This window comes from Miniopterus natalensis, chromosome 1, assembly GCF_054644295.1.
Source record: "Miniopterus natalensis isolate mMinNat1 chromosome 1, mMinNat1.hap1, whole genome shotgun sequence".
Classification (NCBI taxonomy): domain Eukaryota; kingdom Metazoa; phylum Chordata; class Mammalia; order Chiroptera; family Miniopteridae; genus Miniopterus; species Miniopterus natalensis.
The window spans coordinates 126,491,185-126,515,018 of NC_142081.1; the positions used below are offsets into that span (position 1 = coordinate 126,491,185).

General features: G+C 43.5%; 1 protein-coding gene across 9 annotated transcripts in view; it reads right to left on the reverse strand.

Annotated features, from left to right (window-relative positions):
* Positions 1-23,834, reverse strand: part of CELF2 (CUGBP Elav-like family member 2) — a 497,548-nt gene that overhangs the window by 148,700 nt on the left and 325,014 nt on the right. For 7 of the 9 annotated variants that reach the window (XM_087825724.1, XM_087825730.1, XM_087825745.1 and 4 more), the window contains one exon: positions 14,316-14,512. In XM_087825724.1, the coding sequence (XP_087681850.1) occupies positions 14,316-14,512 (197 nt within the window). Of the gene's footprint in view, positions 1-14,315; positions 14,513-14,681; positions 14,754-15,037; positions 15,157-23,834 lie in introns of those variants that run through there. The other 2 variants (XM_087825760.1, XM_087825768.1) reach the window with 2 other exon arrangements.

Below are 23,834 nucleotides of genomic sequence, written 5' to 3' on the forward strand. Positions count from 1 at the left end.
TATTATAGACTCCCTCCCCAAGTCCTCAAACACACAGCCTTGGTGCACACCACCCCCATTAAGACTCTGAACGCCCTGTGGACATGTGCCGCACCTTCTGTCTTTGTATGCCTGGCACATTGCACACTGCCTAACACATAAGACTCTCAGAACATGTCCTAAGAATGCATGGAAGCCTCTCTCTGCTTCTCAGCAGAAACTCTCTGCAAATGGTAAGCAGTAGTTACTTCATTCATTCAATCTGCAGTGCATTTTGAATGTCTGTTCCATGCCATGCACTGAACTAGGCACAGGAATTTCAGAAATACAAAAGACAAAGTTTTCTAACAAGCAATTTAAGTTCCTCACAGGAAAGATACCTATGAATATAGGTGTTATAAATTCTAAAAGATTTTCAAAGTGTGCCTGGAGCTTTGATTTTTACAGGACAGTATTTTGTGCCTATTTTTATCTGAATCAATGCCAAGAGAGTAAATGGGAGACTCGGTTGTCTTTTGAACTCCATATACAATATTAAGGCTTAGAGGTAAGGTCAAATGGAACCCACATAGTGTAGGTAAAAGAAGTGGAAGCGTTATGAAAATTACTTCGAAGGATGTGTTAGATTTTAAGACTAGATCAGCAATTTTCCCAGGTATTCTCAGCCTTGATCAAAATATCACTTAATCTTTGTCTTAGGTTCCCCTTCTATAAAGTGGGGGCAATTCCTGGGGGTGTGGGGGAGGTGGCTGGAGGGCAGGGGAGAATGTGATATGGCTAACGGCTTCCTCACTTTGAAATGTTCTAAAAATACAGCGTTTTCACTGCAAACATGTGATGGAATATGTGTCAACACAGCACTTTTTGTTGCTAGGGCGATCCAACCAATAGTTTTACATATCCTCACGCAGCTCCTCAGCTAATGCAGGGAAGAGAAAGCCACAGAGAGGTGGGCCCCTCTCTTATCTTCTCAGCGTTCTTGGCGTGGCATCTTGAAGATATGCGGCAGGCCCTCCAACTACTGATTAGTCTACATTCAACAATCAAACTCTGCCATCTGACACACTGTTCCTTTTGCCTCTTAAAATGTCACAATTTCATCTGCCTTGGAGTTTAGTCCGTGGCGTAAAAGCCTGACATGTCCCACTTAAAACTGTGCTCCTAACTACAGATTACAGTTAGGCAGAGAGAAAAACCCAAAAGACCTGATTTAAAAAATGTGCCTTTAATTTATTCATTACCTTTTCTTAACTCTTTTTCTTCCTTCAAAGTGATTAGGGCAAAGCCCTGGCTCCTGGAAGCACTGCCTTTACAGAGACATGGGCTTGGTGGAGGGACCCAACGTTTTCCCACCTCTAGAGGGGAACACAAGCCATGTTGGACTTGCAAAATCGCTAAGACCAGTCACCATCTGGCAGCTGTATGGTGGCCTGTGTAAAATGAACTGGTGGTCACAATCCAGTTCCCATTAGACAGATGTCCACTTCACAAAGAGAGCATCATACTCAGCAGCCTACTTGGCAAGGAGGAGGCAGGACTGGGCATGGAACTGCACTGACTTGTCCTGCCCAACCAGGCTTTTACTCAGTCAGGCTGAGGCGAGCCTCAGGGATTATGGCAGGTAGTCCGTCAGCGGCTCTTGGAGAACTCTGTGTTTATTGATCGTCTGACCCCTTACAGAACACCTCAAAGCACCTCTCAGGCATTGTCTCATTTATCCTACCTCGAAGCTGTGTTTTTCTAAACTAGGTTTTGGCTTGTTGAGTGGTTGTCTTCTAAGACCACCACCAGGATCCTGACTTCACTTGGGACAGAGACTGCAACAGCCCGATACTCTCTCATCAGCTTCCATTACAGTACTGGGGAGAACGCTTGGTCAGAGAAGGCCAAGAAAGGTCCCCTTTAACCTTTCTTGGGCTACTTCCCATTCTTACCCCAAATGTACAAGTTACTGTTGAATCTTAAAGAGACGGGGCAAGAACAATGGTCCAAAATGTCTTATGTACCTGGACAACTCATTAAGCATCCTATAGAGAATTAAAACAGTGAAAGCACTATTTACTGTTTTGCCACTGAGGTATCTGATTCAATCTAGACAGTGAAACTAAGTGGGTCTGTTTCCTCCCTCCCTAATGAAAGTGCAAAAGGAAGGTATGTCTCCTGCACAGCAGCAGAGTGTACAAATTAAGCAATGCTTTTTCATTTTCTTAACTCATGCATATATTTTGGTTCACATCCTCTCTTTAATAATCTGACATTCTTTTTATAAAATTTACACACACAAACATAAACACCCAATTAAACAAACACCAACTAACCTGACTTAGAGAATCTCTAAGAAGCAACACAGAAAGTGAAAAGTAATAACTCTACTTCTTTATTAGATTCCATTAACTATGTAATATGCTAAGAAAACCTATTCAGAGTTGGAAATTACTAATATATTTCTTTACTAAGCAGAATGTAAGCCCATGTAAGGGATGCCTTCATAATATAACTTTTTCAAGAGAGACAGATGTTCATGTGTACAAAAGCTGATGTTAATGTGCTCATTTCCTTTTCACACTTGTGACTCTTTTAATAATTATCTTAAAGATACTATGTCCAAAATAAGTGACCCTGCACAGGCTTCTGAAACCAGTGGTGATTCTGGGTGGGGTGCAGGGGAGGGTTAAGAACTAGCCTCTGTATGGAAATGGTCTTCTTGAGGATGGTTAGAGTTCAGGAGGCAGAGACATTCCTGCCATGAAAGTTAGGAAACTTCACTCCCTTCATGGTCACAGAATGCTGCTCTAATTCCACTCAGCCACCTTCAAAATTGAGTGCAGCTGGGAATATGAGAGGCTGTGTAAAAGAGAATGAAAAAACTGTGATACACTTTCAAAAATAACTTAAAAGTAACATCTTATTGATGGTAATTTAGTCAACTTGTCAACAATGTCAACTTGGAACAAATCATACAGAAAGATCTGTGTGCCAAAGACAAAAACAAACCACACCCGAAAACCCCAAACAGGAGTCGAGAACAATATTAACACAGTCCAGTGTGCTGAGCACCATGACACGAGGCCTATGATTATAGAATGCCCATGGAAGTTTGGGCCAAAGCAAGATAATTTCTGAGTCTACTGTCCTCAGGGCCAGGGACACTAAGGTCAAGAATTCTGAATAATTACTGAGGTGTGAAATCTCTCAGTGTCTGATTCTGAGTTTTAAATACTGGTTTTGCCAACTATGACACTTTCCGCAGAGATCACTGTTGTTTTTACTGACTGCCTATTCCACTGCCTTATTCTACCATGTCCATCTCTTTCCCTATAGAGTCCTGATTTAAATTGTATAACGTTTTCTGGAAAACTAGTTGAGAAAGAAGCATTAGGAAGTTTCAGTGCCCTCAAATTTAAAAATAAGCCTTCCTAATACTTCACAAAATCAAGACACCCTTACTGCTGTGGATAAATTTTCACCTGTCTTCCTCTTCTCCATCTACCATATGTGACTTAATGTTCCCTATTCTGTTCCCACCCTGCCCCCAGGCACTGCATGAGGCAACTTACATTCAATATTCTTGAAACAATCGATTCCTCACAAGCCTGCCATGCAGATACATCCATTTGAAGAAATGGTGTTCAAAGAAGTAAAATTCTGGGTTTCCACAAAGTTTGAAATACATGCATGTGCTCATGTACGCAAGTACCTCCCCTGAGGGTGAAGGCTATTAGTCACTCTTTGGTGTCAACTGGATGGAGCTCCATCTGTAGTGGCCAGACCCTCTTTCTCAGGACCTGGCACCAACACTGTCACATAGGAGGCGAGCAGTGAAGGCCAACCGACACTTACCAACGTCTTAGTTATGCTTACAGGAGGGCTGCAAACTATGTATCCTTAGATTGAATGGAGAACCCTCAGGAAGGTTTGGTTAGTGACACTTTATAGGACAACTGCTCTTGTCCTATACTCTCTAAAGGGAAGAGAAAGAAGGGAAAGGGTATATGGGGCACACTGCCGAAAGGGAAGAGGGCAGACTCCTACTTCACATGACCTTGGGTTCCCATAACACTCCTGTTTCACCTTTATCATACAAACAGCACTGGGTTCTCTTGAGTGTATTTTCCAAAAGAAAAAACACATGCACATACACAAAACAGACGCTGCTGAGCCAAAGCTGGCTTTCCGTTTCAAAAGGACTAACAGTAGCCATCTTTCACAGCACTCAGTTCTTTCTCTCATCTTGGGGCAGAGAACATGGCCTGTTCATCTGTATATTCTCAGCACCAAGCACAATGCCTTATACAAAGCAGGCACCGATAAATATCTACTGCCGCATGACTGGTGCTTTGGTAAGCTAACTTTCTGGGTCACATCTTTTATTCTTTCTATTCTACATTAAATTCAATATTAAATGGGACCCAGGGCTTTCAAGGCTACCCTAAGCCCCAAATTCCTCTTATAAATGAGCAAGGCATTAAGCCTCGGGAGAGCGCTGGCCAGAGGTCCACTCCTGGGGAACTGTAAGTTTGCTGCCGCCACCATCTCCGTAACTTTCATCATGTTCTCCAAGTTCACCACCTCTTCCGTGTAAAAGTTTGGCTCAAACTCTACAGTTTGCCTGCTGTTCCAACACTTTAAGTATAAGCAGCAGAATCCTAGGGTTTAGCATTAATTGAAAGAGCTTGTCCATATATAGCCTCACACTGTACTTTAGCATCTTCAAAACTTCAATCATATGCTCTTCTAACTTTTTTTTTTTTAAAGCACAAGCCCTCCTTTTATGTTTTGCTACAGCCTTTCCCCCTTTTCATTCTTGTGACTCAATGCTCTCAGGCCTTTTAAGTTAACCTCCTGACCTTTCTATCTGGGCTCACCTTCCTGGGCCTTAGAGACTCACGCTGCTCTCCCTTAGAACACCACCATCTCCTTGATATATCTTCAATAACCTGTCCTAATACTGGGCACAGTGGCCTATATAGGAGTGAAAAGCACTCTGTGACAAGTGGTGAATTACCTGTTCCTTAACACTTGGTGTCTGGGATCTTCATTTGTAATAGTTAGCATTTGGGGGCTGTTTTGACCATTAACTTGTCCGAGGCCTTGTTTCTTAGGTTTCCCATTCTCCCTATTATTATGTCTCTCTACATGTCTAGGATGCTGTTTCCATTAAACCATAAAAGCTTTCTTTTTTTTTCCCTACCTTAAACTAAAAAGGAGGGAACAAAAGAGAGCATTTCATGGACTTAGCAGGCAAGACACTATGAACACCACAGACAACCCTGAAGACGACTGTGAAGATATAGGTCTTGACCCACACATAGGTCAGGCTGTGAACGTGGCTTACATAGGCCTAACATACCCCAAAATATTTAAAAATGATCAGGTTCTGGGTTATTTAAAGAGTGTAATGAGTGGATATTCTGTTTCAATCTTTTAATTCATTTCTCGAATTCTAATTTATGATCCTCTAATGGAAACAGAGAAATTACATTCCTTTATTCTTCAAACTGATTACTGTCCAGAGTATATGTCTCCAATTTGGTTTCTCTAATTTGAATTAATACCAGAATGTGGATACTGGATTAGGGACAGCTTTCTCAGTCATTTACATAGAAAGTGAAAAAATATTGATTCTAATACCAATTCCTGTGGTGTTTCAATTGCCATTCCCATTCTCCTGGACCCATTAGTTTTTACCATTATAACTTGCCTGTTCGGCTAACTAGCTCCCTTTTCCATTTATAGCAAAACTTGCCTTTTTTTTTTTTTGCTTGCCACCTATGTGTCTGTTTATGTGACTCAGCAGAAAGAGGCCTTGTGAATCCAAGTACATCATAATCCATCGTGTCACATATGCCTTTTTTCTGTGTCCTTTCTCCATCGCATGTGCTCACCAAAGCAGGCTGGAAAATAACCTTAGACATTTGAAGAACAGGATTCTTTAACACATTTAATTAGTCTAGTTCCCTGTAAACTTCTCTAGTGTGATATCTAATGGATCACTGACACACCTAATGTCTAACTGATTTTCCACTGAATTTCACAGTATGGGTCAGAACATTTCCAAATCTCTTGACCAATTATCTTGAAAGCCAACATACTATCATCCATCATTTTTGTTACCAGAGCTTATAACCTATACCAATCTGCTGCTAAATCATATTATTTTAGTTTCGCTTCTACCATTTTGGCCAATTCTCTTCTCATCCCTTTTTGGCTTCCAATGGTTTTGAAGATCACAATGACTGTTCTGCATTTCATGGTGGTACATCCTGACACACATGTCTAACTGGAGGAAGGACTGTTCTAGTAAGAGGGCTGGGCTAGCCAATGTTAGAAAACAAAGCATGAGAATCAGTGGTCTGAGGACTAGTGAAATTTGGACAAGAAACAAGGAACTCGAGACCTCAAGGCTAAACCTCGTTAGCATCTGGGGCCATCTGTCCAGGGATGAAAATTCATGCTTTTAAGAATCTATGAACACAAGAGAAGGAAAATGATACTAACTGTACTAACAGCGTTGTACATTTTACTATGGTTGGAATTCTTACAGATATTAAACTTCTTCAAAAGGTACGTAATGATTTTATTTAAATTTTTAATGCCAACATTCTGAACACTTCTAAAATATGGTTCATTTTAAATTTTAATTAGGAGCAAAGTTGGAAGGAAGTAAACCTTGCAACACCACTACCTGATTATCTGGGGCCTCTGGAGTAGGAGTGAGTGAGGGAGATGAGAGCAGGTCATGCTAGGCCAAGTCCCAGGCAAAGCCCATGAGTTTCAGAGTGACTAATAGCATTACCCTTTGAAACACTTCTCCTTCCGGGTAGAAAACTAGACTTCTCATTGCTAAAGGCTGGTTTCATAATGACCCACAGGATGGCAGCTCAGAATGGCACCACTGTGTAACTGATGGTGAAGCACCGCCATTATGGAGCAATCTTGTTGGGTACGAATAAAAGGAGGCTAAGACTCTAAGCAGGCAAACTATAAATGCACCAATGGGGAAGGCACATGGTGAGAGGCCCCAGTCTGAGCTCTTCCAGTCAACCTGCAGCATGTGTTGGAGGAACTCCGACAGACATAAGCCATGAAGCCCTGGGTTTATTTCTCATGTCGAATTTCTACCAAGAAGTCTGTCTTCCTTTTGTCCAGAGCCTGTTCTCTTTATTCTTTTGCTACTTTAATTCCAGAAATGCAAATCTACTGGGGACAAGACGACTGGGGACCAGCTGATGTCCCCCAGACAGAGGAGAAGGAAACAAAAACGGTTAGAAGCAGCCTTAGGTAATTTCTTTTTGTCTTTGGTTTTGGCTCTCCTGGTGTGTCCTCTATATCTCCCCCACCCCCTTCATCCCCTTTTCCTCTTCAGAGATGTAAGAATCAAAATGTGCCCAGGAGAGATGTCATCTGCCAGGGTAGAAGCTGCTCTTCTATATAAACAAAAGAAATTCTGTTCTGTGCTAGACAGATGTAGCCCAGTCTCTCAGCACCAGGGTGTGGAGTATTTAGAGAGATTCTTTCTCACTATAAGAGAGTTATTTAACATTTCTGTCATTTATCTCACTCAGTTCTATGGGTGTAGTCTGTGTAAGTCAAAATAATTAAAACCTCCATCTTGGGGAAAAAAAGAATGCTAAATTTTAAAAAATAACTATATAATATAATAAATGACTCAATCTGTCTCAGGATGTGATAAGACAGGGATCCCTGCCTGTGTGAATATAAAAATTTTGACTGTGTTTTCTGTTTATCCGGTAGGACCTGGGTCAGCCAACAACGAAAGGATGTCACAATCGGTTACACGGTGATTTCTGTTAACATAAAATTAATTCAGGATGAAAGCATCCTTCCTGTAGGCCACAGAGGCAGCACTAACAAAACTGGGACTGTCCCAGAAAATCTAGGGCAGCAAACCTAGTTTTCAAGAAATTCAGGACAGAAATCCTATTCCCTGCTTGTGTGCATTAAAATGTGAAATTGGCTAGTCTTCCTACATTTTCAATTCTTCCTCAATTACTGATTTCAAGATGACATAGCTTTAAAAAACTGGCTCCAAGTCCATTTCTATTACTAAAGGAAAGTTTCTGACACAGTGTTTTGTTTTTTTTTAAAAGAAAGGAAGGAAAGACTAAAACATGAAAATGAACCTCTCCACTCCCACTGCACTCCTCCCATATGATTCCTTTAATAAAAAGGTCGAAAGTGTTCTTTACAAACCTTTTTCATTTTGAAGAATAAAGTTTGTAAGATTATCAAGTCCCTTTAGACTAGTAGCATTCACCCTGTTCTTTCACTGAACATGTCGAACAACTCCAAAGCAGGTATTATTGCTACTGTAAGGATAAAAAATTGAGGCACGTTCTCTAAACTACCTTGTGACAATAAATTTGTAAGTCTCCGACTCTCCAGGGCCTGCTCTCATTCTACCACAGCACAGAAGAATCTTCTGGCCTCAAGGCTGTCCTCCTGCCAAATTCTGAAATGAGTGAAATTAGGCTTTGGTGCCTTCCACCCTTCTCTTCGCCTCTCCCGGTTAATTCAGGCCATCTCGTCTCATTCTCCAGAAACTTTTCCATTGTACTGAACTGGGAAGAGATTAGAGCAACTCAGATTTTATTAATGAATTCTTGAAGACTGAAGTAAAGGCTTTACGATGGAAAGAAGCAACTCATATTCTGTCACAGCCTAAGCTCCGTGGAGGTGGGGAGAGGGATCGAGTTACCGAAGGCAGGCGAGCTGAGCTGCTGTCCGGCCCGCTGGCCTCTCAACTGCTGACTGACCATCAAGAGCATGAAATGGTAACAGCATCAGAACCACTACAAAAGCTGCGTTTTTGAAATTTAAAGTTAATAACCCTTCCCAGAGGAGCCTTGAATTTAATCTTTGTTCCACCCAGAAAACTCTGGGCTCTAGGCACTGGAAGGGCTGCAGCTGCACCGCAGTTACGCCACGACCTCTGAGCACAAGACGGGAAGAAAGGAAGTTTTGTTCCAGTCCGTTGCACATAGTGAGAGTCGGCACAAGCCACTTCCCACTTCTAGTTCTCCTCTGGCTGAGAAGTTGCCAAAGGGGGTAAAATGGGATGAGCGAGGCAGTAGGTTAGGACCGAGGGTCTGCCTCACCATCAGTCGGAGATGCCAAGGCTAAAGTTTTATTCTAATCACTGAGCACAGGCTCCTCGGCGGTCCTTTCTGTAAAACCAGGTGAACTATGCCTAACCGGCTGAGCTTAGACAAATGTAACTAGCATTCCTTAGAGTAAGCTTCTTCAGGGTGCTATGAACTTGGGTTATAGTTTTGATTAAAACTAAAATATCAAGAGAGTGATGATCCAAGGCACGGAACTTCCCTACCACTTTAGAGGTTCCGAACTCGGTCTCAGTGAATACAATCTAGACCTGCCACCTCTTCCACCGCCCCTGATCCACGATCTCCAACTCCTCAGCCCCCGCTGCTTCTCCAGACCAGGGGCTACCTTCTGTCTTCACCAGCTTCCTTACCTTAGACCTCAGAGAACATCCTAATGCATTCAGTACCCTTCCTGACCTTCTACCGCATCCCCAACTCAGGTTCCCGATGATTCTCTTTCTCTGCTCACCCACTGATGGGCAGTCACAGAGCCACCACCTTAGTGTAAGTGGGCCCACCCTGCTCTTCAGCAATCCTGCTGTTTTTTTCCCCCAATCAGATTTTACAAAGCTATCATTTTAAACCTTTCCGATTCTTCTTAAGTCTTCAGCTCCACCCGGCCTTCGCAGGAATGTACCATCTACTGAGAAGACTGAAGGCATCTGTACTGAGTGTCACCCCCGTCCCCCACATCACACTGCCGTTTACTCTGTGTCACTTCCTCCTAACTGCCCTGCGGTCTCCTACACAGGATCTTTCCTCCTTTTTGCATGTGCTCTTCAGCCACTCCTCCTGCCTCTTCAAGGACCTCGATTCCTATCATACTTATACTTTCACTATCGCCTTTTGCTCTACCTTCTAATCCTTTGTTTAAAAGACAAACTATATCTAGGCTTTCTCTCTTTCTTTTTTTCTTTCTTTCATGACCAGACTACCAGAAAGGGTAGTCTCCACTCACAGGCCTGTGTGTAAACCTAGCAGTCCTCTCCCGACCCTGACCTCCACGGTTCTGAAACCCTCTTGAGTCCTCTCAACCACCGAGTCCAGTGGCTTTCCTTGGCCTGCATCTTTCTTGACTCTTCTGTGGCACCGAGACTCAACACAATCAAAACTGAACTGAGGATTCCTCTCCTTCCCTGTTCCCACCATCGCTGATTGCTTTCCCATTTCCCCCAGTTAAGCCAAAACCTCCTGGTCATCATTGCCTCAATTTAATGGTCAAGTCTCCTTCCTTCCACCAGGGTCAAGTCTGTATCAGTCAATTCCTCCCTCTCCCTTGCCATGACCAAGAGCGCCCCTGTTTAACTCCAAGTACTTCAGACAGTACACTGCACCAGTCTCCAGGCTCTTTCCCCCTTCATAGACCCTCAATCATCTAACAAATAAAGTTGAAACATTTTAGCCTGAGAATTAAGGCCCTCTAAGAACTGGATCGAGTCTGTATTTCTAGACATCATGACCTTTCCCTCTTCCATGTCATGTATTATTCCACACTACCTCTGAACTATGGGAGAATTCACAGTTCCCAGAGCCATCCTGCATTTTCTTACCTCCATGCGTGAATCAGGTCAGTTCATCCACGTGTAATGTTCAACACTGTTTTTACTTACTGAAATTCTATTTTTTTTCAAGATTTGGTAGAGATGTCATCTTTCCTATCTCGCTAGCTACAAGTTATCGACTCCAACCCTGAACTTCCAGAGTTCAAATATGCTCATCTCTTTCTTACTTCCTCTTATTTTATGTTCTTTTAGAACATGAAACCTGTGTACTGGCCTCTTTGTTCCTATTGGATTGCAAGTTCTTGAGGACAGTGATGAAGATAATTTTAGTAATAACCACCACCACCACCAGCTCCTACCATATTCCAGCTCTGTGAGAGCATATAACTCCATTTCAGCAACCCTATGAGGACCTTTTCCACTTTCAGATGTGATTAAATAATGTGCCCAAGGCCAGCACCCAGGAGTGGTAGAGCCAGCAACTGAAGTTAGGCTTGTCTAACTTCAAAGCCATGCTCTTAACTACTCTGCAGTATTTCTCATCCATAAACTTGACCAATAATCATGGAATAAAACATCCTCTCCGTAAGCCCAAGTAGGTGGCACAGTTGACTTAGCCCGTTTCCCCTGAGTTGCTCAGCCTGCATGGTCAACAGATACATTTATAGGGAGAAGAAACAGACAGCTTAGGCTCTAACTCTTGGAAGGATGATTTCAGAAATGGGAAAATGTTTTTACACCTCAAGTGCAATGTGAGAGAATAATCTGAGTCACCTGGATTAGGTAAGACCTTGACCTGGTCTCCTTCCTTGGAATCATCAAAGTCAGTAAGGCAATGAATCAAGGTCACTCTGTTTAAATTACATTTAGAGAGTGCCTTTGAAATTCTAATTTCTGAGGCTCTGCCATCAGCTGTGAGAAAACATGATAATTGTATCCTGCTGGTAGAGTCAGGGCCAAAGTAAATGTGGGGTCCTATTTTACACATGAACAGGCAAATGACATGTGACATACACAGGTATCAGTGTAAAGAATAATGGTGGCTGTTGCTCTCTATTCATAAGCGGCTAAGGGCTCTAATCCTCCAAGAGGAATGTCATTACACAGCTCCAATCCTATCACGACAAATACCGGTACAACAGAGATGTCTGTATAACAAAAACCCTTTCAAGCTCTGGCTGACAGTCCATGTACTTCCAGCAATATTTGCTGTGACACTTGGAGTTCACAGTAATGGGAATTGACCTATATTTCCAAAGGTAAGATTTGAATGATTTCATCTGTAACTTCTATCCCATGATACCATGAGTTGGAGTGATGTACAAGCTAAACCCATAAGAACTAAACAAAAGACAGAAACAAATCAACCCTGCTCTTAAAGGGCAAAATTCCTTCTTTTCACCTGGGGTACACTTAGGGCAAGGAGAAGTCCTCTGACCCAACCCTAAAATGGAGCAGAATAAAGGTGGTTTGTGGCCTCACCTCATGGAGAAGCAAGCTGGGGTAGCACATGAAGACAGATGGACTGTGCTCAAATTTCTACTCTGCTTCTTCCTAGCTGGGTAAACTGGATGAACATTTCTGAACTTTTTCTAAGCTTCATCCGCAAAATGTGACTAATACCACCTACTTTCAGGATTTCAGTAACAACTACACAAGATAAAAAATGTAAAACTCCTCACATAAGACTTGGTACAGGGCACGGGCTCAAAAAGCCTTCGTAGGGCTTCCCTTTCCTTCCAAGACTGTGGCTTATGCAAACTATTTTAGTGAAGTGAGTTATGAAACCCTGTGAATGAAATTAAATTGTAGAGTCTCAAATGTATCCTGATGAAGAGATTGCTCAGAGGAACATCAGGAAAAAAAGAGAAAATGGTGGAAGAACTGGGCCATGCACAAGTACTCACTTGACTGAGAGGAAGGTTTCTTTGGCTGAAGTAAGACAGGAGAATCCGAAGATAAAATATAAAATGCAAGTAACCAGGCATTGTAGCAATAAATGAGCTTTGATCATTCTATCAGAGGTCATTTTGAAAAATGCCGAATACACTGAAATTTGGAGGCATGTTTTCCTAGTTAAGAATTGTGGCTGTTGCTCTGAAGCACTAGTTTACTGCCTCTGGCCTCGTTTTCTGTGGGTGTCATTCTACATGGTAGGAGAGGCCTCACTTGCTAAGTCCAGTCCAGGGCATTATACTCAGTAGGATACTGTGGAAGTTAAGTATTAAAAAGCAAATTCTAGTCTTCTCCATTTGGGAAACATGTAGGCAAACAGCTTAGGAATATGACCCATAAAGGTTCTATTAACACTGCCCCAATTTGTGATGTTTTTAATCCTTCTGTTTTAGATTATCTAACTTCCTAGTTTTCAAGTTATAGATAACCACGTTTGTGGTGACAAAATTTTATTTATGTTCTTTTGAAACTACTCTTGGTATTATATGATCATGATTTGAGATAGAAAATGAGAGCCTTATGAACATAATCTGAAGGTATGTCTGTTCACCTTTATAAAATAAGTATTAGGCTTTTAAATGTCTTAAAAGGTTCTAAAAAGTGCTATCAGGCCTCTGCAAATACAGGGAACAAGAGATGGGCCATTTCTCAGTCACAGGATGGCAGCATTTTAATCATTATTTAGTTCAATCCCTTCACCTTGACAGCGAGGAAGAGGCTCAGAGAAAAGTGTGTGCTGATATTCACGTGCTCAACAATGAGCTTGCAGGAGCTCTTATGAGAGGCTACATACCAATAAAATAACAGGCTGAACAGAAATATGAAGATACAGAGAAAAGGGAAGTGTGGAATCACAGAAAGACAGAGGAGCCCTGGGCAGAAAGACCAAAAGATCAAGAACAGAGAAAGAACCAAATTGCTAAAGCAAGGTTAAAATACCAACAGAGACCAAGTGGCAGCAAGGAGTTAAATATAGTCTGCAAGGGGCTTGCAAAGGATGACTCTAATACACTGAAGCTTCAGTGTGGTACAGAGGCTGCTGGCTTCTCTCTAGTTTAATAACTGTCCCCCCTGCCCCCAACATCACCCTCATCTTAAAATGGAGGCAGTAAAAGCCACCAGATTGTACATGTGAATTTTACCACTGGTAAGGGCGTAAACCACAAGCATTTTGAAGGTGTGCTAACTAACTCAGGCCACTAGGGTGTTACTTCCCGCCCCCAAAGGCACACTTCACCTCCTAAGGATGCCCATCTAGACCCCCAAGGATTGATGTCCCTCCTCAAAGTGTAGCCTTTATTCCTCAGGCCGGTGGGATCGCACTAACTGTTCCTGAGGCATTTCAGGATCCCCACGGGCTACGGAAAAGTGCAATGCAATTGTAATTACATGAGCAATAATGGGAAGGTAGGGGTGGAAAGAGTTACTCCTGAAATGCAGGGCTGAAAAAAACGCTATTCCTTAGAGAGGCAGCCACTCCACTGAAGAAGGGGAGCCTGCGCTGCCTAGAAAGTGACCTCGGGAGAGCAATCACGCGCCCGGCACAGGCGCGGCCGCAGCCGCGCCCCCTCCCTGCGCTCCTCCTTCCCGCGTCCCGCCGGCTCGGTCCACCTGCCCGGGAGGCGGGCGGGGGCGCGGGGAGGAGCCGGCGGGCGCGGGCGCGGGCAGCGGGCGGCTCCCCGGGCAGCTCTCCCTCCCGGACGCCTGCGGCCCCCGGGCCCCCCGCCCCACCGCGCACACCCCGCGGCTGTACCTTTACTCTGGGGAGGGTTCTGACTCCGGTCCCGGAGGACGTTGATCTGGTAGACGGCTCCGTAAGGCTCAAAAAGTTCTTTCAGCTCCTTTTCCGACCAAGACCGGGGGATCTGCCCGACAAACATCTTAATGGCATCTGGGTCTGGTTGGTCTGAGTGATCCAAAGCGCCGTTCATCTTGTTGGCTGTGCCGTTACTGTCAAAAAGGGAACCGGGAGCCAGAGTTAGGGCTGCACCGTGAGGGACAGGAAGAAAAAAAAATTGGGGGGTGGGGGCGGGGAGGCGGAAGGAGGGGGGAGAGGAGCGTGGGGCAAAGTGCCTAATGAGTCGTAGAAATTTGATGAACTAAAACAAAGCACAGGCACCATTGGGCTGCTCCTCGGCGGCGGCGGGCTCTCTCTGCAGGCGGCGGCTGCTCAGCACCCCGCCCGAGCCCGAGCCCAGGGCAGCGCCCCGCCGGCTGTCACCCGGGGCGTGGACATCTTGAAACCCAGCTCCGAGGCAGCTGCAAGTTAAGTGCAGGTCTCGTTCTGCAAGGCTGCCATCAATGCATCCGCAGCCTTATCAGCCTCACACTGGCTCTCGTGTGGAAAGAAAGGCAGGGCTGGATTTCTGCTGGATTCCTTCCCGCCCCCCCCCCCCCAACCACCGCGTTCCCCTCCCCTTTTGGGAGATTTTTGGGGGGGGGGGAGGAGAAGAGAGGTGATAATGATAAAGTCACATGAAAAGAAAATGAAACACTTGGCAGTCCGTCAGATGACTAATGCAAGATGCTGATGATGAATTTGCAGAGCGCGCGAGGCATCCATGTGTGCATCAAATTAGTACGTTATTGCTGCTCGGAATGGAAAGTGCTCCAGCAATGCGGCTGGGCGCAGCCGATTGGCTGCCTCCGCTGGCGAGAAGGGCCAGGGCAGGGAGGGGGCTCCCGTTTAAAAAGCACATTGTTTATGGGACCCAGGCACAAAGGGTTTAATTCAGGGAGGCAAAGGCGATCTCAGAATTGCCTGCTTTGTGCCAGGGGGGGAAAAAAAAATGCAGCCCCAGAAAGTTGAGTTCCCGCTAAAGGACACTGAGTATTCCAAATCTTTCACACTCCATAAATTGCTCTCTGTATGCCTGACTTCCAGATGTTGCACTTGAGTTCTAAACAATCACACGTTTGGAAGAGAAAAGAAGGAAGTCTGCCTTTTCTTCTCCTAGCTTCAGTAAATATTTGGGGATGATACAAAGAGTAAGGACATAAGCCTTTACCTATCAATCTTCCTTAAGGCTTAAAAAGCCCCCATTTGGAAGAGAGAAGGCTTATTTAGAGCCTGCAATTCTAGTCATCATGAAATATGATGAGGAGGACGTTCATTTTTTACTTGGATTCCCCCCTATTTGACCTTCAGTAAATAATAAAGCAAAACCACATACCCTCTTTGTCTCCCCCCCCCGAATGCCCCCTAAACCCACCTACTCTGCCAAGTGACAGGGCTGAATGCCCTGAGCAGCATTCATTTGCAGTCCTGCCCTCTTGGTTTTGCTTCTCGGCCCGTGAAAAGAAAATGCACCTAAACAAGCACAAACCTAGCAGACAAAATACCCACAGAGCCAGGTCCATGATCGTCCTCCAGCCCCCGGCCCCAGAGGCAGAAAAGTCAAAAAGGACCCACGTAAAGGAAAACTTCACCGCCAGTGGCAGGTGCCACTTCAGTGCGGTCTTGGGGTAAGGATAAGAAGGTATTTTAAATGATGGCAAATACTACTCGCTAGGACCTGGCTTTAATTTCTACTTCTTCTGATCCCCCTATTTCATCACTTTATTTTTTTTTATCCTTGAGATAAACAATCAAACTGTCTCACTTGGAGCACTTTCAGAGCTTTCTCTAATCAACCTTATTGTTATAAAACATGTTCTGCTAAATAAAATATTGAGCACAAAATCTCCTTGCAACAATTTAGGTGTAGGGTAATGCTTGTTTATATTACAGATCAATCATTTATCTTGTTCCTGTGCACTTTTATTTCTTTTCAAATCACCCTTTGAGAATTCAATAAACACTTTATTAACCCCATGAAGCTAACTTTGGTGGGGTGGAGGTGACAGAGCCCTACACAGAGCAGAATGTAGTGTTCACAACTCCTTGGGAGCTTAGAGTGTGGCAAGACTTATTTCTGGGACAGGAAGGACTTGTGGTTAGTGCTGTTGACAATCAGCTAGATTGAAGAGAGGAAGGCATTACCACAGGTTCAGCTAACAGAGAACGGAAGTTAAAAAATGGGGCTGTTGCATCTGGTCTCTAAAAGCAGTTAGTACAAAGAAGGAGCTAGGTGAGAGTATACCAGTCCCAATATCTAAACTTAGAATTCTAGAGCACGGATCCCTTAGTGTCTCTCCAAATGAGGGGCCGTTCTTACGTTCTCCAAAAATGCACTCACTGAGGCACATAAAGGAGGGGAGACTGAGAAGAGGACATCCCTTATACCTTTGGTCTTTATGCTGGTGAGCCCGTATTTATAATCCCTCTCCCATCAGCCATACTTCAGAAATGCCTGGAGACCTCTTATCACCCTGAGGCAGTGGGATGTAGGACTCAGAGCATGGGCTCTGAATTCTGGCACCACCAAATCCTAACTGTGCCACTCTGGGTCTCAGACTCTTCATCTGTAAAATGGGAATAGAGACTTCATCTCCTACAGTCGTATGCTTAGTACAGGAAATGGCCCAGAGTAAGTGTCTAATAAGTGTTAGCTATTTCTATTTTTAATCTTGTCTTTGCAGTTGTGACATACTTGAAATGAAGTAGACATCACACGTCTACTTTTCAACCCAGATTTTCTCATATAGACTCAAACACAACTCATATCCTAAATAATAATGTGTATTTTTTTTAAAAAAATATATCTTTATTGATTTCAGAGAGAGGAAAGGAGAGGGAGAGAGAGAGATAGAAACATCAATGATGAGAGAGTCATTGATCTGCTGCAGCTCGCAACCCGGGCATGTGCCCTGACCGGGAATCGAACCCTGATAGCCTGGATCCTAGGTCGACGCTCAACCACTGATCCATGCCTGGCCAGGCAATAATGTGTATCTTTTAATGAGCATTTATAGGTCAGATACTGTGCTAGGTACTTTACATACATTATTTCTAATCCTTATAACAACTGTAGAGAAAATAGTATTTTCCAGATGCAAATATTTAAGGAATAAGTTCATTTCCTAAAATGACCAGCTTGTAAATTATAGAGGTAGAATTCAAACCTAGGCCCAATGGGCTCCAAAGCACAACATATCTCTAATCCATCATGTTGCCAAATATTGCATCGGCTCTGCCTTGAACTGAGAGTGTACAGCTCATGGCAAATCTATAAGACAAGGCCAAGAACAAGACATACTGGGTCCCAGGAATCCCACTGCCAAATGAAAGGTACCACTGCAAGAAACACACACCCCCTGTCCTCTTTCTATCTGTGGAAATGCTGAACTTCAAGAGTCTGTTAAGACTACTTTACAGCCCACATTTTCTCACTAATTACATCAGTGTCTCCATCTCTAGACTCCCCTCCTCTCTGTTCCTGTCACCTCAATGAGTGCCTCTCAGCCACATCTACATCCCTTCTAACTACTTGCATTTTGCAAACAATCATTCCAAATATTTGCATCAAATTTGCATAATGATCCCTTCCTTAAGTAAATCCAAGGACATTTAGCTGTCATACAAATCAACAACCACAACAGCAGCACATCTTCCCCATGGAAAGCTTCCTTGTCCGACAGGGGTCCCACCCTACCCATGTCCCACGTGTGGATGAATCCCACGCCCCACAGTATTGCAATAGCCTAGTTAACTTCGTTCTAACGCACACAAATGCCTGCTTTGGACTCCCAACTTTCTGCCTGGCTGAGTTCATTTTTAGCAGAGACTTACTGAGTTCTTTTGTCCTCGTGGGGATGTCAGCACTGACATTTCTAAGTAAGCCAGAAATTGTGTGTCCCACAGTTAAACCTTTGGGGGTACTTGCCAGAGGCCACCAAGAGCCAATGTGCTGTTCAGAGGAGTAATTATGTGAACAGATACCCCAAATCTCAGCAAGACTCTCAGTTAGATCTATTTACTAGAATCTGATATCAGACTTAGAAAATTGAACTAGCTCGCTTCTCTGCACTCCCCAGACATCCTCAGCACCCACTACAGTGCAGGAATTAATTCAAATTCAAATACTATTTCTTGAGGGCCTACTCTTTTCTAGAAACCTTTGCCAGGTGTTTGACATCCAACATCACAACAGCTCCAGGAAGCTGAAATCATTATCCCCATTTTGGAAATAAAGTAATTGAGAGTCATGGAGGTGAAGTGACTTATCCTATGTCACACCCCTAAGAGGTGCCTGCGGAATATGGACACATGAAGATGTAAAGGCCAATTGTCGTCACTTAATAGTCCATGAACTGGGTTTCTCTAGGGCAGGGGTGGGGAACCTTTTTTCTGCCAAGGGCCATTTGGATATTTATAACATCATTCCCAGGCCATACAAAATGATCAACTTAAAAATTAGCTATGAAAAAAGCTCCTAGATTTATTGAATTTCGAGTCCTGCCTGCAGTTGCCTTGGCAGGGCTAGAACAAATGACATTCCCTGCTCCTGCTCTAGGGTGATGTTTCCTGTGGACTCAGTGGCCACGTGCAGGCCCTAGACACAGGCACATACATCTCTGCTGGCACCAACCTGAGTGCCAATTATGCTTTTTCACGTGGCAAAGAGCCAACTATAAGGCTCCTCCCGGACAGATGCCATATGGAACCAGACCACAAGTCAGAGAGCACTAAGTCAGTGGGCATTGGTGGTATTGGTCTCAGAGCCAAGAGGGAAATATAATGACGTTTAGGGAAAAAAAACGAGAGTGCTTACTTTTTGCTTTCAGCACAGGCACTGACCTACTTCTGTACTCCATTCTGGAGTAAAGAGAAGTAGATCAACAGAAGATATGCAAAATCCTTGCAGGGTCCTCTAAGTAGTAAAATGTTAAAATTTTAATAATTGGTTGAAATAAATGCATTACTATTATTATCATTATTAATTCCAGGACAACAAGCTTTTATAAGGCTCACAGAATTCCAAGCTTTCTTTTGGAGAATGGAAACAAAAGAATTGGTATTTTTATTCTTTCTTTTGTTCCTTCGATAACAACTTTCTGCATTATATCTCCTTTATTTACATAAAGGGAAGAACAACACATTTACAAAAGGGGTATGAGAAATGCCAAGTGGCTAGAATTATATTCATGCTGAAAAAAAGACATAAAGTGCCACCTTCAGAAGATGAACAAACCCAAAACCAACACACAAAGATGCCCTGTCTTGGAAAAATTCTGTATAAAGATGGTTAATCTCCCTGGTGCTTAATAATCTTATTATTCCCATGCTTTTTAATCCATCTTACTTTTTTTGTTCTGTGGAATATCCCGTCAGTTCTGTCCAACTCTGTGCAATGATGGAAATGTCATAGAATTTGTACCATCCAGTATGGTAGCCACTAGTTACATGCGGCTACTGAAGAATTGCAATGTGGCTATTCCAACTGGAAAACTGAATTTAAACTTTATTTCACGTTAAATTTAAATAGTACTAAATGCAAATATACCTTTAAAAAACTAATCTGAATTTGAGATTCACTAAAACATTATTCCATCAGGAGGCTGTTTTGGGAAAATAGGAATGAGGACCCAGGAAAATGACGTGAAGGCTTGAGGCACACCATAGCATGTCAGTGGGACCGTGGGACCGTGGGCTGGCGGGCCTGGGTTCTTGTGTCATGGCTCAGCATTTAATTAACTGTGGGATCCCAGGCAAATCATATAACCACTCTGTATCTCAGTTTCCTCACTTGTAAAACAAAGAGCAAAATAATTTCCATCTGGCTCTTTTTTTTTTTTTTTTTAATCCTCATCTGTGGATATTTTTTCCATTGCTTTTCAAAGCAAGTGGAAGGGGGAGAGAGAGAGAAACACCGATGTGAGAGAGACATGTCAATTGGTTGCCTCCTGCACGCTGACCGGGGCTTGAGGTATGTGCTCTTGGCCGGAATCGAACCCAGGACCCTTCAGTCCTCGGGCCGACTCTCTAACCACTGAGCCAAACCAGCTAGGGCCCACCTGGCTCTTAATTTCTGTAATTTTACAGTTATGGTTTGGACCCAGATGATGATATATGGAAATGACAACTTATATAACATGACCAGCTGCCTGAAACCTTGGGGTGATTCCCTGTGTCCAATTTAGCTCACAAGTGACTAAGGCATGGGCCGGGGAGCTGACAAGGTGTCACCTGCACTGTGGAGAGCAGCCTGCAGGCTCACACAGAGCCGCTGAACTTAGGGTTGCTGCCAGAGCTTCATCTCTCTCAATTTGTGCTAATTCTTCCTAATAGCCCAACTGCAGTCCCACCATTTCAGTCAGCAGCTGAATTGTTTTTAAATATCACCTGTACTTAAATAAGAGCGCATGAAGACATAGGCTTTGTTTGGTGATTGCAGGAAATTGTCCAAGACTAAGCTGAAAGAGGGAAAAGCAGAAAGAACTTGGTGAAGGGCCTGGTGCCTTCTGGCGGGCAACAGAATAGGCACAAAATCCAATATTATGAACCACCTCTTACATGGTCCATGTTGTTATGATTTAAGAACAGAATTCTCTCCTCGAACAGCAATGTGGCACCTGGACACAGCATCAGTTCATTACCACACTATGCAGAATATATCAGAGGACTCGGACAAGGTCGTGCTCAGGAGCCTCCACCCGCTACTCTCCACTCACCAAAGCCTCTCAATTTAGGAAAAGGAATCAGCTGTCATACAACCTCATGCTCTGGGAATTGCATCTCCCTTTGAAAATGCACCACATTGCCTGGCCAGGCGTGGCTCAGCAGCTGAGCATTGGCCTAGGATCCTGGAGATCATGGCTTGATTCCCAGTCAGGGCACATGCCCGGGTTACAGGCTCGATCCCCAGTCGGGGGCATTCAGGAGGCAGCCAATCAATGACTCTCTCATCATTGACGTTTCTATCTCTCCCTCTCCCTTCCTCTCTCTGAAATCAATAAAGACATATAAAAAAAAAAAATGCACCACGTCAAGGTCACCGGGCAGAAAGCCTCCACCTTCTGTGACTACCTTTCAACAGAACACCTTTGTCACTGACACACACAGCTACATCTTAACTGCAGTGGGATCCTGGGTTGCTGAGTGACTCTAGTAAACTCAACAAAACTCTCTGGATGTGTTTTCTCACCAATAAGATGATCAAGCCACTGACGTTCCTATGTTTACCTGGAAGGTATTGTTACCACTTACCAAGCGTAGCCAAAGTGTGTGGGTCACGGCCACACCAATACAGAATGGGGCCCCAATCTCTAAGGTGAGATATCTGTAGATTGGCTGAATTCACAGATGATTCACTGGATCCAATGATACCCCAAGTCAGAGGTTTTCAATCTTTTTCATCTCACGGCACACATAAACTAATTACTAAAATTCTGCAGCACACCAAAAAAATATTATATTTTTTGCTGATCTGACAAAAAACAAAGTTATAATTTTGATTCATTCATACCAGATGGGTATTGTTGCGTTGGTTGTTGTCAATTTTTATTTGACAATTTAAGGGAAAAGAGGTTAGTGCCCCAGACTAAATAGTCAGCTATTGCATGTTTTAAAAATTCTTGTGGCACACCAGTTGAAAATTGCTGCCCTAAGTAGCTGGAGTAGGCCAAGGCTTTCTCCAAATGCTCAAACTGTAAATAAATTAGTCTGTGCTCCTCTGAAGAAAAGGTTCACATTTCCTATAAGTACACCTATATGCAATATACTCATCCCCATGCTTTGTCAAAATTTGAAATAAAATTTCATTAACAATATATAGGATATCAGTTTCATTCACAGACAACCAGGAAAGAACACATTTGTGACAGGCATTCTGGTGGGCTGCTGGAGTTAAGGTTAAATTGTATTCGGCTGGAGGTCTAAAAGCTATACAGATGCTGCTCAACTTATGATGGGTTATGTTCCGATAAACCCATTGCACACTCAAAAATCCCATAAGTTGAAAATGCATTTAATACACCTGACTACTAAATATCATAGCTTAGCCCTGCCTACCTTAAACATGCTCAGAACACTCACATTAGGTACAGTTGGGCAAAATCACCTAATGCAAAGCCTACTTTAAAATAAAGCGTTGGATATCTCACGTAATTTATTATGAGTATCGCTTTTGCACCACCATAAAGTTGAAGAATCTCAAGTAGAGCCATCGTGAGTCAGAGGACATCTGTATATCTGTTTATCAGGGTGAAATGTAACCCTATTCCTGCAGAAAAGGCTGCAAAGCATAGGCCTTTGGGTTCACCAAGCAAAAGGGAAACCCTATTACCTTACCTCAACTTAACTGCTAGTGAAAGGCAGAAAGCTGGAACACCCCCACAAAGAAGTATATGCGGAGGCATGCAGGGGGGACCTGGAGCCTGAACACACAATAACCCTTGCTGGGAAGGCAGTGAGGCGGCGGTCCTGGATAGCCCCTGTCCTGGGAACTCATTTCCTTCGGTGATTTATCAGAAATAGTTCAGTGGACTTCAGAGCCGAGCAGAAGGCATTTGCACAGGGAGAGGTTTCTTAGATGAACTTTTAGAAATGGCAACTGCGAAATAATCATCACACAGAGGATTCATATCGGGCTTCACATTTTCCAAGTGCTCCAGGAACTCACGTTAATTAATCCTTCCCCCATGGCTGAGGTCAGGATTACTGCCCCCCTTTACAGATGGGGAAAGGAGGGGAGAAAGGGAGCCACCTGTCTGAGTGCATACACCTTCTAGGTGTCCACGGCTAAATGCTGCAGAAGTCACCTGTTTGCTTGGGCAAGTACTTGTAAATGGCCCTCTGGATGACAGAGAAGACCCTAGTTTGCCCCCCATCAATTAATTAACGGAAATGTGAATCACACAACACAAAGACACATGTGGGAGGAAACTCAATACTAGTCTGAACTCCTCAAACTGAATATTGATTTTTACCAAAAATGTCTCCCATCTTCCTATTCTAGCAGCAAATGAAAAACGAGGGATGCACACCGAGAGCCACAAACAAAACAGACATGGTACCTGGGACCCTGTACCTGGGTTTTAGCAACTATGCTTCTCAAAGCAAAGAACTCTCGCTTTCACAGCTGTCTAAACATTTTGCCAAGATTTATTTATGCAAGAGAAAGCAACCAGAGAGGATTCACAACACCCTCCACCCACTGAAGAAATACTGAACGCACCTAAGGTTTATTCTCACACACCATCCGTTTCTTAAATTCACATTACAGTTATTGAAGACTTGCTTTATGTCAGGCTTGGTGCTAGGTGTAAAGGAGAGAGTTGAAATATAAGTAATTTATGCCCTTAAGCCACACAGCCAATGAGAAGAGACAAACATATGCATAACATAAAACCAAAATACAAAGTGATAAGGCCCAGACAGAGCAATATCTAG